The sequence below is a fragment of the Callorhinchus milii genome, unplaced genomic scaffold, assembly GCF_018977255.1.
Source record: "Callorhinchus milii isolate IMCB2004 unplaced genomic scaffold, IMCB_Cmil_1.0 Scaffold5, whole genome shotgun sequence".
Taxonomy (NCBI): domain Eukaryota; kingdom Metazoa; phylum Chordata; class Chondrichthyes; order Chimaeriformes; family Callorhinchidae; genus Callorhinchus; species Callorhinchus milii.
Window position 1 is genome coordinate 45768840 of NW_024704746.1, and position 17600 is coordinate 45786439.

The 17600-nt window shown below is 39.8% G+C and overlaps 2 protein-coding genes across 5 annotated transcripts in view; one reads left to right on the forward strand and one right to left on the reverse strand.

The window, feature by feature from the left end:
- Nucleotides 1-17600, forward strand: part of cdpf1 (cysteine rich DPF motif domain containing 1) — a 21862-nt gene continuing 4262 nt past the window's right edge. For 2 of the 4 annotated variants that reach the window (XM_042335967.1, XM_007894686.2), the window contains exons 1-3: nucleotides 1-3173; nucleotides 4976-5194; nucleotides 7839-7953. The gene's annotated coding sequence lies outside the window, so the exon portion shown is untranslated. Of the gene's footprint in view, nucleotides 3174-4975; nucleotides 5195-7838; nucleotides 7954-16170; nucleotides 16236-17600 lie in introns of those variants that run through there. The other 2 variants (XM_007894687.1, XM_042335968.1) reach the window with 2 other exon arrangements.
- On the reverse strand, nucleotides 8801-16111 carry yars2 (tyrosyl-tRNA synthetase 2, mitochondrial). Its single transcript, XM_007894690.2, has 5 exons — nucleotides 15336-16111; nucleotides 12209-12376; nucleotides 11173-11328; nucleotides 10272-10442; nucleotides 8801-9686 (listed from the first exon to the last, which is right to left on the reverse strand). The coding sequence occupies exons 1-5, from the start codon at nucleotides 16100-16102 to the stop codon at nucleotides 9521-9523; spliced, it is 1428 nt and encodes a 475-aa protein (XP_007892881.1). The 5' UTR covers nucleotides 16103-16111; the 3' UTR covers nucleotides 8801-9520.

Genomic DNA, 17600 nt, shown 5'->3' on the forward strand with positions numbered 1-17600 from the left:
CCCAAATAATTATCTAGTTCAAACATTTTTTATTTAATTTCATTTTATGAATCTACAAAACCAGAGTAACATTTGTAAACAAATTTATGGTCACAGTAATATTACTTTCAAATTCTTTAATGCCTAGGGAAGATGTGTCAAAGAGAAGATTGTGCAGATGTCACAAAATGTTTAGTTTAACTTGAATTTCCTTTCCTTTGGTACTCCCTGTGAGAATCCTTAGAAAGGACAACCGTTGTTCTGTTCAATGGATGTTCTATAAATGAGCAAAATGTGTGTAGTTATGGACTATTCCTGACTAATAAATAATTACAGAGGGGGAAGAGGGAGATGTCGAACTTACGTAAATGTATCACGATAATCCACCTCTTTAACCACCCTGAATACAAGACACAAAATGTCATTTCACATTTTGAAGCAGTTGTGGCAAATATTTCATGCTATGAGAGGTATGTGATTTCTAGAAGATTAGCATGAGTTTTACTTTGTTGCAGTAAACTATGAACAGTATATTTGTCATTAAATCATCTGAGTAGCTGCCGGATTATAGAATTTAGAAGCATTAGATGTCAGGAATCCTATTTGCAAAAGAGGCCCAGAAATTTAAAGATAATTTTAATAATACATGGCAACTTCATGTTTTACAATGCCTCTAATGGACATGATTTAATGACAGGTCTCCCGTTGAATTGCATTGTAACCGTTCATATCAGTGTATTTTTCTATCTTTCCAGTTACATTTTATCTCTTTTCTATGACATTTTCTTCTGACTTCTGTGGTATTAAGCAACCATTCCTGCTTCATAAAATAGGATTTTTGTGGCCCATAAAAGTAATGTCAACTCCTAGTTTCTGAAGTTTTCTATATTGAGGCAATGTGCCATATCTGATTTTATGTGAGTAATAAAATCTTCAGGGAATATAAATATATATATATATAAATCTATTTTTTCATATAAAGTTTTAAGCCTGGTGTTCAAAAATATTTTGGATGTGTATTTCAGCAATGCCTTTTACAAAAAGTCTAAATTGAGGCATGCATAGATTTTATTGAATGTGTGCTTATCCTGCACTTGTTCAGAACAAGAGCTCATTTGGGTTGAATTGTTAATGTCAACCTAGAATTATGGAGGTGTGATGCAATAATTAAACCATTTTTAGTGCCTATTTCATTGATCTTTATCCAATTTATTTTGATGTGCAAAGAAAAATTATTTTAAATAGCTAGTTTTTATTGCATAAAAATTAAGATCTGCAAGGGATTAATTAAAATCTTTATTGTAATGCCTTCACAAGTTCCTTCATCAACAAACCATAAATGTGGTTTGTTCACAAGAGAGCAAGCAATTTTTGGCAAATATGACAAATATTTGTAAATATTATAATTTATTCCAGAATAAACAAGTAATCAATTCTGGTATGAGATGAAATGTTACCTAATTTCTGGATTAAAAGATATCATGAAATCATTTCATAAGGAGTAAATTGTATGTGTGTGTATATGGAGAATGAGGGAGGCATAGTAATCTTCTTAACACTTCTGCAATAGGTGCTACGTTTATGTTAAGAATGAGTAGATGAACAATTTTAATAAGGTAATCTGTTAAGTGAGACGACTGGGCAAAACTCAAGGCTATCAGATCCTACTCACATGTTCCATGTGTAATAAGGAGGTGTTAGTTCCAAACTGAAATAAAACAAATAAGATTCAATGCAATGGAATACCCACAAGTTGGGGCAGCAGTTGGATGAGCACTGCTACTTGTCCTCCCAGGTTTTACTCCAGAGTTCCCAATTTGAATAAAATCTGACAAACAATAAATCAAAACTAATTTTACCCATAAGAGTAGCATTTTGGTGAATGCTTCTCTTGTGAGGGTGATTGGTAAGTGGCATCAACATGGTTAAAGTTATTTCTTAAAGCAGCTGCAAATGCCAATACTTATGAGGTTATTTCAAGTGTTATCAAGTGTATTACTACCAGGTAAAGCAATGCAATTCAGTAACCTTTCAACTTCTCAGATTCAGAGGAAGTGAATTTAATTAATCTGTGAATTAAATAATGTATCAACCAGTCTACATGATGAGACTAGTTATCTAAAATAATTCTGGCTAGATAATGTAACAAGGTACGGCATGGTCTGTAGTATTTGCAGTTGGTAAATAAGGACCATTAACTTGGTTAATGGGGGATAGAATCGTTATGCCAGGACTGGACCCCCAAACCATGTTTCAATAACTGTCCTCAACAGGAGCTTACTGTTGTCACCCAATATTTGTAGAGTGGTGAATGACATATACTCCTTTCTTAACAATGTATGACTGTTGGTTTTATGGATTTTTGTTTGTCTGTGTTGGAAATCAAATCAAATATAAATTAACTGAAAAAAATGTGGGACTAGTGAATTCTTTCACACATTTACTGTGACCAACATTAACTTGCAACTAATCAGCAAAAACATGTATTAAGAATGTATGAACTGAACTTTGTGTTCTTGGTATAATTTCAATGGTATGATCAAAATTGTACATTCTTTTACAAAATGCCCTTTCTCAAAAAAAAACTGGCTTCAGATTTGAGGCTTATTTGTTACCTTAATTCTTAAAGTTTACTGTAACCCTACTTGGTGGGTTGGTTGCATAAAAATCATATTTTTACTACTAAAACAAAAGCAATTGAAATGTTTGTGACATGTAGTTCAATATTTTTTAGAAATGAAGAATTGAATTTGACATGTATTTTGTCACTCCCTAGGGTATTCTTCTATAAGCACATTTCTTTCTTCTAGCTGACTTGAAGTGAAGATAGGAAATTAAGACTGACCTTTAGTGCAATTTGAAAATATCTATAAACTTGGATTGGGTATTGTGGGATTAAATTAAAGATAACAATACTATTTCCAATTTTGTTCATCATTCAATATTTCTTTGTGTTCCAAGAAATTTTAGTGAGTTCATTTTTGATATTTGTTATTTCTAATCTTATCTTCCCAGGTTTTACTCAGAGTTCCCAATTTGAATAAAATGTGACAAACAACAACAACACAACAACTTGGATTTATATAGCGCCCTCCACGCTGGACTGCGTCTCAGAGCACTTAGAACTATAGATCAAAACTAATTTTACTCATAAGAGTAGCATTTTGGTGAATGTTTCTCTGTGAGGGTGATTGGTAAGTGGCATCAACATGGTTACAGTTATTTCTTAAAACAGCTGCAAATGCCAATACTTATGAGGCTATTTCAAGTGTTATCAAGTATATTACTACCAAGTAAAGCAATGCAATTCAGTAACCTTTCAACTTCTCGGTTTCAGAGGAAATTCTGAAACTCTGTGGACTAATCTTCTAATCTATATTTTCATATTTGTTCTTTCTAATCTTTGGACCTAGAGCAACATAAAATCTATTCCTCTTTTAATGTGTAAGCATTTGCATTTAATGGAACAGGTGGCTTCTGTAGGGTGGCCATAAACATCACAATTTCTGCATAGCCAAAAGGAAGTTCAGGTAGAGAATTAGGTTTCATCAATTTAAATTTTATTTGATGCATTTTACATGTTATTAAACTAAACAATGTTTCTAAATAAATTAGAAAATTACTCCTTTGATGTATTATTTTTGAGAAACGTTTTACAAGCAAATTTCTACATTTTAGCACTCATTTTAAATTGATCCACACTCATATATTGAGATCAAAAATGCAACAAATTCAGTAGTCATTCAAATAAATGTGCAGATACAATGACTTTTTTTTAAAAAAAGTTTAGATTTACAGTTTGTTCAGGTACGTGTAGTTATATTTTCCTCAATCTTGCTTTTGTGATTAACAAACAAATAATGGAGTGAAATAAAAACAGAAGTTTCTGGGAACACTCAGCAGGTCGGACAGCATCTATGGGAGAGGAAAGTGAGTTAACCTTTCAGGTCAATGGAGTGATCTGGATTATTCTGCATAAACCGATGCAACTAAAATTTGTGCTTGTTTGCAAACATATGACTAAAACATTTTTTTCATCCTAACTGCCAGAAACTGGTGAATACAACAACACAATACAAATTTACTTTATATAGCACCTTCATGTCAGATGGATGGCCCAGGAATAACCACAAGGATGAGTTTACTTCACTGTTTTCTTGGAAGCCCAGCATTACAAAGTTTCAAGACAGTCAAGGATACCAACTAAACTGTCTTCATTTGCTATCTTTGTCCTAAGGATCTCAGGTGCTGTGGACTGAAGAGAAAGGAGTATAGAGGGAGAGAGTTGTAATTACTTGATGCACATTACACTGAAACTTATCATTTGGTTCAGATGGTGTCTGCAATTTAGAGGAGCTTTGCTTAACCAAACATTAAATTGTGCTGAACTGATGGATCAGCAGCAAGTAATTAACCCACTGTGTCTAAGTGAACCCATTGCCTATAAATCCAGTGTATGACCCAGCAAGCATACAAGATTCCTATTGAATAGCATTACAGAAACATACGTGATAATGATACCGTTCACATTACCAAAAACTACTGGGAGACAATTCTACTCCAGGTTTGATAAAGTAATGCATGTTTTTTTCGGTTAGGGCATTATTTTATCTGTTTTTGTCTGTTAACTCTTGAGAATTTTAAGATTTACTACTGGACGGAATACTGTTTCAGTTTCCTCTCATCCTTGTGGTTATTCCTGAGTACTACTACGCTAGAAATATTTTTGTTTCTATACGTGCAATTCATGGCGCACTCTGTGTGGTGCTTTTTCCAGACTAGCCTTTTAAACTTGGACTGCATTTCAAGTGTTCATTGTGTTACAAAATGAATGAAATTGCACAAATATTGTCAAATATGCTTCCACTGCATACAAAGATAATTCATAGCGGTCTTCAAGTATCAAATTACTCTGCCACTCGATACAGTGCACTGTGTACAGAACATCTACATATAATTGTGGTCTGGTTGAATATTTTGTTTTCTGCATATACAGAATTTCAAATGGTTACTTAGTGCATGAACACTGCAAACAGGAGTTGCTTTTTGTGCTGAATACCAGAGCCAGAAATGTGCAAGAAAGCTGTAACACTGTCCAATTGTTTGAATGACACTCCAAAACGAACAAGAATTGAGAGATATCCACCCCTCCTGACACAATACTGAAGGCCGCAAAACATTCAACAGGCACTATTTCAGAGAACTAGGATTTCAAGTAGGTTAATTTTATAATTAATAAATAATTCATAAATAATTAATCTTTTAATTCATAATAATGGTTACCTTTCCAAGTTTTTTGTTACTTAATTCAACTTTAAAGTACCAAGGCAGAACTTAAATACAAGTATAGAAATAGAATAATCATATTCAAAAGAACCTTGTGGAAGTGGCCCAGTGGTAAAGCATCACATGCTCTGTGTGACGAACGAACAGGAAGATGACGGTTAATGACTACCCTTACCTTGCAAATTTCAGATTTCAGAGGGGTTTTCTGGTGAAGGCAGTGATTTCACTCTGCACAAAAAAAAGCCTGATGCAGTCAAACTAGGTTTTGATGATACCCAACTCTATCTTAATGTCTAGGAGTTTGGTCAATATTTAATATTTCTTAGATAATGTTTTAACTGGGGCACTGTAAAATGCCACTGGCTAAAAATTAGGAGTATGCTATCTATACACCAGGTTTCCAGACAATTACAGGAGAACTTGAAAGTTTTTTTTATGCAGAGGCAGAAGAACTGTGATATCTCTGAGATATATAATTCCAGGCCTGCTTGTTGAAGCCTGTAATGGAGGATTTCATTAGAAACTGTTGTTTTGCCTGAGGTTGAATGAAGTCCGTAATACTAGGATAAACATAATTTTCCTAATGGCATAGTCTTAAGTGAAATAAAGTTGATAAACTCAATTCAGTTTCTACATCACAATTTGGCTCTGAAACTTTGTTCTTACAAACCACAGGGTAATTGGTTTCATATGTGATAAATGACACCAGTGGAATCATGGAGCAATTATGGGGGTGGGGGTGGGGGGGGTGAGCCCTATTATTGGGGTAGATTTGGAAAGATTTTCACTCTGTAGCGCAGTTGGCTCTCAGAAAACCTGACAGTGCTTAATGCTTGCATTGGTGTCAAAGTGGAACATTTTCCACAGGGATATTCCTCATTTAACCATATGTTCATCAAAAAAGTGAGTGCTTACTGTACAGTATATTTTTCAGAATAACAAACTGACATTTCCAGTCATTCATACAACCCTTGTGTGACAAAAACATTGGCATGGATATTTTAAGGAATGGTGTCTCCTCTCAGAGAAAGAAATTAGATTATAGCAGGCACATCCTCATAGTCCCCATTCTGAGACTATTCCTAAGATACTTGTAGAAAAACCTGCTTCACCGGTGCTGCTACACAGGTAAATATGTTGGTGTACATGTTGGTGTACATGTTGGTACAGATAGTTTGACACCAACCTTAAACTCAATGATATCTTGAATACTCATGTTTTTCTAGACATTGAATGACAGCAGCTGCATGACTGGAGAATAGCATGACTGAAACAGAAATGATTCATTTACCTGGGGCCTGAAATTCTATTCTAACCTGCAAGACTATTTTAAAGTTTAAGATTGCGCAGAATCGTGGAAAATTGTTAACTAGTCTTAATTTGCAATTGATTATTTGCAAATAAAGACCTAAACCTCCACCACATTGCCCTGGCCAGGACCTCCACCTCCACCACATTGCCCACCTTTGTCTGTACCTCATTCCAAAAGCCGCCGAAACCCTTGTCTACGCCTTTGTTACCTCCCGCTTTGATTACTTATCAGCTCCCGCCTCGCCGGTCTCCCCTGCTCCACTATTCACAAGATTCAACTAATTCAAAACTCTGCCACCCGCATTTTCACCGCACTAAATTCCGTACCTCCATTACCCCAATCCTTGTCAAATTCCATTGGCTTCCTGTCACAGAGAGGATCAATTTCAAGATCCTCACTCTTGTACTTAAATCCCTTCACGTCCTGGCACCTCCCTATCTATCCAACCTGCTCTCTCCCTACATCGTTACCCACAGCCCCCACTCAACTGGCACTGGCCTCCTCCTTGGCCCTCAGACGCTCCATCCTACCATTAGTGACCGTGCTTTCAGCCACTACGCCCAAGGCTATGGAACTCTCTCCCTCAATCCCTTTGTCTTGCCCCCTCCCCATTTTCATGTCCTCCTTAAAGACCTTCCTCTTCAAATTCCTATGGTCACCTTCACCCTTCCCCTGGCTCCGCATTGGGCTCCACAATTGTTCAGCGCTCTGAGATGCAGTCTGGTGTGAAGGAAGCAATAAATAAATGCAAGTTGTTGTTGTCTTAAGAATACCTTTTAAATTGTGATAAAATAGCACTGATAGAATAATACAATAACAGCAACAGATATGATTGCATTGATATCCTAATTTCCCTTCCTATTAAACATTGTAAATCTAAATGGTAGGAGTTGATGAGCAAATAGTGATAATGTATAATGCTGTGCAAACTTTTGGAGTTTATTCAATTACCTTTGCCAGTTCATAGGAGCTTTACAGATTTTGTTTTTCTCCTTTTAAACTGGCCCAGGTGAGATATAGTTGCTTCTGCAGATCATTATGTAGCAGTATTACAAAGTTGTTTTGTTAAACAAGTATTTAGAAAACTTGTGTACAAAAGTAAATCGATTATAGGTTGTGTTAACCATCTATAAATATAGCACAGTTGTAATTCATTAAAGGGAAACTGTACTGTACCTGTACAAGATAAAATTAAAAGGGAAGTTTACAGCCGAAAACGTAAAACCCATTTCCTTGAGTCAATAATGTATGATTTTTTCAGGTGTGGTCATAAAGAAGTGGGACTGATGCATTTTGGGTTTAGTGCCCCATCTGGTGGTGGGGAACACTGGAACTGATTGGATACATGATTGAGCATTCGAACAAAATTCCAATGGGTGAGATTGAATTTTGAATGAATAATTACATATCATTAGGAAAAAATGATTTTAATTTTTTGAACTGTATTGTTAGTGAAAACTAAGAGCCCATATCCCTCAGATTACTCGACTGTTACTATTATGTTTTTAAATATGCAGTTTACACAGTATGATGCAACACAACAAGGCATTTATTGATTGAAGTACAAGATGGCTATGCATTCAATGCAACTGGTGTAGTTGGCGTTTGGATGATCAAGACTACTTCCGTTTGCCTTTATCAACTTGTAAATATAAATTTTAAATGTTTAAAATTTATTTTATATTGTAAATTTAAATTGTAAATAAATATGGTAAATATTTATTTACCAGCTCGGGTCTGAAACTCTGTCTGTCCAGCGCCTTGGGACGTCCTCTCGACGTGAAAGGCACTATGTAAATGTAATATTGTTGTTGTTGTTGTTATCTTTGTTTAACTGGACAAGGTTTTTTTGTCATTACTAGGTTGATATATAGATTATACAGTTCTCGCCCCCCCCCGGTCTTGTTGTGGACTTTCTTTCGTTGCTACCCCTACGACACGACTTTTCATTCTATTCACATTGTTATGACATGGAATGTTATGTTGTTAGCTCTGACATCTACTTTGGAAGTGATCAGGTTTTGATAGTTCTTTCTGAGATCTTGGTTTACCGGGGAAAGACTGCTCAGAAGGAAAGCTGATATAATAATAATCCTTGCATTTGATATAGCACAGTATCACGTTGAAACAGGTCAAAGTGCTTCACAGGATTTACTGTAAAGTGAATTGACTGAATATTTTGTGGGAGATATTATACTGTACAATGAATTCACATACACACTCTTCAGGTGGTCTATTTATTTTATTCTTTTTGATGTTTTTTTACTAAAATAAGGATTTTCTCCCACAAGGAGTTTTTATTTCCGGATGCATTATCTGTTCAGGTGCATGTCAGATCTCAGCAATGTGTTCTAAGTATCAGTATGCAAGCCTGAGGCTACATTTGGTGATCCTTTTAACTTTCTAATTCTCTGTGCGCTCTTCCTTCTCGTAGTAGAGCTGAATTCTTGTCTCCAAGTATTCTATCTAGAATGTCACTTTCCTCACCAGTACCACATCTCCTATTACCGCCACATCAGCTTCAAATGGGCAACAGAGTAGCAACACCACCTCCTGAGTAAGAGCAAAAGGAATTGAGGGGAGTGGACTTATTGTTCTGTCCCCTTCTCTTCCCTCTCTCTCGACCCTCTCCCAACCATAGTCTACAGTATCTCTTTCTACAAAGTGGTCCAGCCAACAACCTCCAAAATACACTAAATGATAGACACTCAATAGCATCAGTCAATTTTGCAACATTAGCACAAATCTTTTTGTTCGGACCAGCGATCTATCATCAGAGCTATGGGGGCAATCCTCTTTCATGTAAACTTCACAAAGACTGCTCTTGAACTTGCTCCACATCTCTGACCATTTTCAAAGTTTTAACTAGGTTGTACTCAAGAATTAGAGAACATTGCTTCATAACCATGGTGAAAGGGTATTCAATGCAAAACTGGACTTTGATTAGGTCGCCATATTCAGCCACTTCACAATGTAGTAGTTTTTCTTCCCAACACGAAGCAGTGATAGGCCATTAGATAGAATGTGCTGCCCCAAAACCAGCACTTGTTCTGCTTTGGCTTCTCGCACATGGTTTATCCAAATTCCGCCATTTGTTATTATCTGATATCTGCAAGGAAAGAATCAACTTTTTTAGTGAATTCAGACTTTTATTGAGGGTCACCAGTCACCATCGGCAGAAAATCATCGGTTCAGGAATCACTTCAAGCTGTCCAGTGACAAAAAGGCATTAAGACAGGCCCAGTGTCAAAATCCAGATTCGATGATGTTGGGCTGCACACATTCATGCCAGCATGCGTCACTGCCTCTCAAATTCCAGAGAGGAGAAAATGTAGTGAAGACAGTTCATACTGCCAGACTGCAAGTGCCACCTAATGCAACCACACAGTACTGTCTCTGTTGTAAAGCTGCATTCATTCCCTGTGCAATGCACATAGGAGGCTGCTGCAAGAATTGTAAAATTCACAGGTACAGTTCAGAGAGCTTGACTAAGTTTATCATTAAGCCAGATTGTTAGAGCAGGTTCACAGGAGTAGGCCTGCTACATTTTTCAATGTTGTGATGGGAAGGAAATTTGCTGAGAAATAATGAACGTATTACACAAGTAGGGCAGCACTGGTGGGGTTTCGGCTATAGCACTGATTGGGATTATTTGAAAGTTGATGAGACACTATGGTTTGCACTGGACACGTACCCTGTGGGTCCATCTGGAATAGCATTAGCTTTACGACAAAGATCAAGCACTGATGTCCCAGGTTCGAGTAGTATCTCGGAGAAGGGGGCTTCTCTGAATAGCTCTTGAAGCTCCTTGTCTGACATCGTTTCCAGGGCAGCCACACTGCTCTGATACAGGGCATTTGTGCATCTGTTGTAGACAAAACCAATTACAATCAGGCCAGCACAATGTGTTGCACATCCCCTTGTTTTGGATTCCTGTTGTCATCCCCAGTGTAGTTTGTCAATTCACCTTCATTGTTTTAAATGCCTCAATCGGATCATCTATTAACTTTCTGAGCTCTAGGAAATATAGCACAAGGTGGCCCAACCTGTCAACACAGCTAAAACCCTTCACGCCGATGAATCATCACTGGGAGCCTTTCAGGGCTAGCAATTCTTAAATTTGGGTACCAAAGACTGAACGCAAAACTTCAAAGTGAGGTTCGAACAATATTCTATATAATGGCAGAATCAATTCCTTGTTAATGTATTCCAGATCCCTTGTTGTAAGGCCCAAAATCCATAAATTATTTTGCTCCCCCCTCAAACTAGCTTTAAACAATTTAATGTCTTAAACGTTGTTCACCAAGCCTCCTATTGTTTCCCTATTTAAAATGCATTTCCATCCACTTTGATTAAAATCAATATATGCTTCAAACTTAGCTTATTGAACTCTGTCTTTCATAGTCCTCTCCACCACTGAATTGGTGTATGTCACTTTGCAATGTTCTGCTCTCCACAATTTATGACACCATCAGCAAACTTAGATTTGTTCCCTTGTGGTATCCAGGTCATCATTTACGTATCAGTAACTGAGAATGCTAACTCACCAGAGAGGCAGAACCTAGAGAGAGAACTGGTTTGGTCAGTATACTTACTTCTTGGCAGACACAAGCCCTTCTTTGCCATGAATTAGTTTAGTGACTTCTGCTGCGAGTCGTTTTTGAGCAAGCCGCTTTCCAGGATCTTTCCTGTGGTTATCCATGAGATTTTCAATCTCAAGAAGCGGAATGAAAGTGAAAAGTTTCAGATACCTAAAGAAATCAAAACAATTGTTTTGTGAACGACAGAAATGGCTGAGTTAAAAGATCAGACGTTGTGCAAAAACAATGATCAGCTATCTTATCTTAATGTGGGACAAGATCACGAGAATCTTCGATCCTTCTTAAACCCACCTTTAATGGTAACCCTTCCAGCTATTGACTACTTTATATGTAAATAATTACTTAACGGTAACTATCCTAAAACTAATCAACACAACCATAAACTATTGAACTGTAGCATTTATTTCTGCAATTCATTTATCATCTTATCTAATGTAAGGTCTTCTCGGAGAACCAGGTTACATACATACAATTAGGTCATCTGTATACCATCCCAGGATTCAGACATCTTTTGTGAGCGTATATCAATCAGCAGGATTGTGATGCACACATATCCAAAAGTTGAGAAAGCCCTAAAGGGGATAAATATGTTTATTTTCCCCTGGAGAATTGTTTTTTTATTCGATTGACTTTCCCCAAATAAATCTTGAGTATTTATGGTGACACCAGGAGAAGCTCCCTTCTTTTTTGTATAGTGCTATGGGATCTTTCACGTTCACCTGAACAGGAAGATGTAATGTGTCATCCAAAGTATGGCACCTCCAATAATGCAGCACAACCCCAGCAATGCACTGGGGTGTCAGTTTAGACTGTGTGAGTCAATGTGGGGCTTGAATCAGCAACCTTCTGAGACAAGAGTGCTACCAACTGGTCCAAGTGGATAGACAGTTCCTGAAAGACTTTACCCTTGGCACTAGAATGGTTCACGCTGCAGGATCAAGGGCCAGAGAAACTGCATTGGATGAGATGAGTATGTCCAGATACAGAAAGCGAAGCACAAACAACTGAAAAGCAAGGAGGACGCACATACCTTTCCATATTGGAATCTGGCTGTCTGACAAAATACTGGTACAGTTCAAAGGGTGAGGTCTTCTTGCTATCCAGCCATACGGCATTTCCTGCACTTTTACCCAGTTTATCACCTGAGGTGCTTGTTACCAGAGGTATTGTGATGCCATAGACTTCTTGCCCAGTTACCCTAACAGATGTTTATGGAAAAGAAATGAGAAAATGTGAAACATTCCATCAGAAGCCAAGAATCTAAGCCATCACTGCATCTCATCCTATGCCCTCATAGTACCTCTGGTGTGATCCTTTCCAATGACTAATCTACAAAATACCACTTGACAACAACATTCACATGCATGGTGTTCATTTCCAATATAGAGAACAACACTATTATATCACCTGACTTCCATATTGTCCGATTGCCCCACATATCACCTTGTGCACAATATAGGATGGATATCGTCACTTCCTGCATGCTGTGCATGCATGTTATTCGCAGAAAGTATTGTTAACATCATTTCCTGTGCTTTGGGCAATAAGTAACATTATCAGTTTCCTGCATGTAATGTGTGTGTGTGTGTGCAGGAAGTGGCCTCAGCAATAAACAGACAATCTGAAAGTCATCCTTTTTTTGTGCTTCACTTTTGTCACATTCTCTGAGCTATTGGACCCAGATGTCCAGCTTTATAATGGGGGAATCCTGTACATTGATACCCAACTTCACCTGACAATCTCTGTCCTTAATTTCAAGACTATTGCTTATATGACATCAAGCCAGATTTCTGCTGCTGAATGTTAAGAGGACTCAAGACTATATCTTGTTAGGGTCTGTCCAGTACCTACATGGGTCAGCATTTTGCTTGCCTAAATTGAACTTCCAACTGCACATTTAGTTCATCAACCTTGAAATATTATTCACTTATGCCCCATTGCTGCTGTAACCGTTAACCATGATTAATCACAACCTCAAGAATAGATTTACCAATGCTACCCTTGCCAGCATCCTGAGCTTTACTCTCAACTGATCCAGAACTCTGCAGCCTGAGTTTTGTCCCACATAAGGCTCCACAAAGCTCTATCAGTTCCCATTAACAGTACTGGATTAAATTTAAGATCTTTGCTCTGTCCTTGTATTTCCCTGTATGGACTTACTCTACCTCACTTGCGCAATCTTCTCCAGCTCTCTATTTCCACCCTGTGTACTCAACTCTCGCTTCTCCCCATGATCCGTCAGTCACTATACTAAAGTCACCGGGAATTCTCTTCTGAAGCCATTTGCTTACTCTTCCCCCACCTGTAGAAATCTCTTAAAATAGCTGGTTCAACTGGACATATTGGGTGTGGCAGTTTTGTCCGGCTTAAGAGGTGACTTGAGGTTAGCCGAAATACCATTCCTGCCCAGCAGAGGAGAGGCTGTGGCGCCAACAGCACCATATAATCTATACTAATAAAGACAAAATGTCTGTTTGTCTGTCTGCCAGTGACCTAATTTATACCTTGTCGGAAAGGTCTTGCATGGGGCGTCTTGTACATATTTTTTTTGGGGGGATCTCCTATCGTTGATAAGCTATATTAAAAAATATATTTAAAAATGCTTTAATTAAGCCCCCCAAAAAAGTATGCATGGTATTCTACAACACAGTAGCGACATACCCTTCTAGAGAGATACATTTATATTAATAAGGACAAAATGTCTGTCTGTGTGTCTGTCTAACCGATTAACGTAGAGTCATCAACAGGAGTCCTCCCACTGAGGCTTCCCAATTAGGAGTCCTCCCACAGCAGTGCTCCCAAGGCCTCCAACTAAGCCCTCCCAACAGGAGTGCTCCCACTGAGTCCTCCCAACAGGAGTCTTCTCACAGGATTCCTCACAAAAGAATATGTGTGCAAATATTTGAACAAGGGATACTAACGAGTTCAATAGCACATTTTCTTAATCTTAAGGGATAAAGATGTCTAAGGAGCAAAGATCAAGCCTTTCAAGGACAAATAAAAATGCCAGATGAAAGAGAGAAGGCCGATTAAATGAAACTGGTTGTAAGCGTGGCTGTAATGGGTACGGCTAGTATATGATAATGCTGTTTCACTTGAAGCAATGTTGATTAATCAAACAGCATATCAAGTATTTTAACCTAGGAGTTCAAAATAAAATACTCTCATGGGATTCAGTAAAATATAGTAAGTTTTGTTTGGCTGCAAAATAGCTTCCTTTCACCCATTGCTACTGTGATTGGACAGGAAGGGGACCAAATAGCAGCAGCTCCTCGGTAATTGACAGTTTTGGAGTTGCTTGTGAATGGATGGGCTCCAGCTGTTCACAAACTGCTCCAGCCAGTGGGCAGGACTCAAATCAATCCTGATGTGACTCCTCCCTTGTTCCTACCCATCCCCCACCCCCCACACAGATTGACAACCCAACTCCAGCCACTTGTGAATGGCCAGAGTCTGCTGTCAATCAATCACAAGTAGACTCCTCCCATCTCCATTCAAGATACAGGAGGCCAGAGCAAGTACAATCAGCGGCGACCAACGGGCATTTTGACCGGATTAACTGAACTTTTATCCGAATCAAGCGGCATATTTAAAACAGGTAAAAATACAAATGAATTCGGGTTGGGCATTTTGTTTGACTTAACGGAGTTAACAGGCGGCCGGCTAAAGCGGTTTCCACTGTATAAATAATAATAATATAATAATCCTTGCATTTGATATAGCGCTTTTCACGTCGAGAGGACGTCCCAAAGCGCTTCACAGAACACACTGTAAAGTGAATTGACTGTATATTTGTGGGCGAACGCGGCAGCCAATTGCGCACAGCAATGTCCGACAAACAGTCGTAGATTGAAAATGACCAATTTATTTATTGTTTTTGGTTTTGGAGGGATTATTATTAGGTGTGTGGAGTAAGGAAACTTGCCCAAGGTTTCGCCCTCTGCCTGGAATTGAACTCAGGTCTCTCGCTTGCAAAGCGAGTGCTCTAACCACTGAGCTACAGGACTCCAATGTCCTATTTTCTTATTCAATGCATTTGTCATAGTGTTTTTTATGCAACGCATTTATACACATTTATACAAATGCAAGCTGCTGTTGAGTACTGCTCAAATTATCCACAAAATATATACTTGGGAAGAGAATTTAAGATGGTCTACTTTTGAATAAATTCATATCCAGACATCAGGTTGCCCAGTTGGTCTGTGCCTCCCAGCTGGATCCTGCAGCCATAATGTTGGTTCAAATGATAGAAATCGTAAGCTTGGAAGAGCTGATAGGTGAACTCTGTCAGGCTCATGCCCTCGGCGCTCCTCAGGCGGCTCTGCACACTGTGCCTGCTCAGCATGGTGCCCATGCGGAAATGTCTGCCCACAGTCTCCATGAAATCCACCACCTCTTTGCCCTGGTACCAGGACGAGTTGTTCAGGATGTAATGTGTGCCCAGAGAGTGAACCTGGTCATCGTTGCAGAAGCAGTGGCGGTGGTTGTGGAACACCTTCAGGATGTCCTCCTGGACACCTCTCGCGTTCTCCTCGATGCGGGAAGCGTCCAGTGGCTGCCTCTCGCTGTTCCGGCCGGACGGGTCACCCAGCCGCGCGGTGGCTGCCCCCAGCAGTGTGAGGACGCGGTGTCCGGCCCGCTGCAGGTGCAGGAGGCCGATGAGTGCGAGCAGGTTGCCGACGTGCAGGCTGTCGGCGGTGGGGTCGAAGCCGCAGTAGACGGTCTGAGCACCCGAGGCCAGGAGCCGGGGCAGGTCGCCCGCCTCCGGGAAGGTGTCCTTAAAGATGCCGCGCTGGTGCAATGAGCGGATGTTGCCGCTGCTGCTCCAACGCCTGGGGGCCGCGGGGCCTGGCGAAGCCGCGGCCGAAACCAGAGACCGGCCGCGCCGGAGAGCGGCGGCTCCTCTGGCCATGGGCGCCGCCATGACACCACCAGTGCATCCTGGGTATCCGCGCAGCCCCAGCCCCGCCCCCCCAGTCACCGTCACTGTGCGACACAGGGCGGCCCTCGGTGGACAAACCGCGGGGCAGACACCTGACCAGACAGCAGTGTCAGTGGTAAGCAGTGTCTGTGGGGGTCGATCTGCTCAGACTCCAGCAGTTACCCCCAACGCGCACTCCGGGGTCGCCCACCATCGGCTGTTGCCAACCTGCGCCTGGAGAGAGCGCGCATTCCCCACCATCCACCTCTGGGATTTCCACGGTGCCGGTGCCGGTGCGACGCGTGGAAATCTCAGCTCGGTTTGGATACGCCTCAGCGCGGTGACGGGTTTCCGCGCGGGTCAGACACAATCGGCTGACCCCCCCCCCCCCCCCAAAAAAAAAATATGGTGTCCCCTCCAGCCCCTGTTCACTCTCATTCCGGTCTGCCGGACACTACAGGAGTCCTGTAGCTCAGTGGTTAGAGCACTCGCTTTGCAAGCGAGAGACCTGGGTTCAGTTCCAGGCAGAGGGCCAAACCTTGGGCAAGTTTCCTTACTCCACACGGAGCCTAATAATAATCCCTCCAAAAAAACAAAACAATAATAAATTGGTCATTTTCAATCTACGACTGTTTGTGGGACATTGCTGTGCGCAATTGGCTGCCGAGTTCGCCCACAAATATACAGTCAATTCACTTTACAGTGTATTCTGTGAAGCGCTTTGGGACGTCTAGAAGACGTGAAAAGCGCTATATCAAATGCAAGGATTATTATTATTATTATTATAACTGTTTGCCCACAGTTCTCTCCAGGATATCTTGAGAAGTGTAGGAGGTGAACCCAAGCTTGAATTCAGTCATGGTTTGTATCATGCCTGCGATATGACCATAATCTATTTTCCTACATTGTGTTTTTGCTGGCAAAGTATAAAGACTGCCCCAAACATTTTGCGCGGAGACCAGATGCAGGCAGATAAACTTTACCACAAAGAAAACCAAGGAAAATAGATTTATTTATATACAGGACAAAAACACAAGCAGGTGACAGTTAAAAACAATAATAATTCTTGCATTTGATGTAGCACCTGATCACATCTTCGAGACGATCAAAGCGCTTCACAGAATATACTGTAAAGTGAATTGACACTATATTTTATGGGCAAAACATGGCAGACAATTGTGCAAAGAGGTGTCCCACAAACAGTCGTGGATTGAATTACCAAATTATTATGTTTTTAAAGGCATTATTATCCCTGGAAAATGGACTACAAATCGTGTTCCTACTTACTGATAGGTAAACATATGTGTGTGGAGTAAGTAAACTGGCCTAAGATTTTTCCCTGCGAGTGCTCTAACGAAAACACTACAGGACTCCACCACCATTGATTCCTTTCACCAAAACCTCGATTGCTCTCCTCCCCCACCCAGCAAGTGAGGATGTTGTGCTCTGAGACATTACCCTATGGAAAGGATGCTATTATAAATGCAAGTTTTTATTATTT

Excerpts from the sequence above, each read along its gene's own strand:
- yars2 (XM_007894690.2), bottom strand. The coding sequence starts at position 16,102 with ATGGCGGCGCCCATGGCCAGAGGAGCCGCCGCTCTCCGGCGCGGCCGG. Across the intron at positions 10,443-11,172 it reads GGGCTTGTGTCTGCCAAGAA|ATGCACAAATGCCCTGTATC; the intron begins GTAAGTATACTG and ends TGTCTACAACAG. Across the intron at positions 9,687-10,271 it reads ATTCCAGATGGACCCACAGG|ATATCAGATAATAACAAATG; the intron begins GTACGTGTCCAG and ends CTTTCCTTGCAG.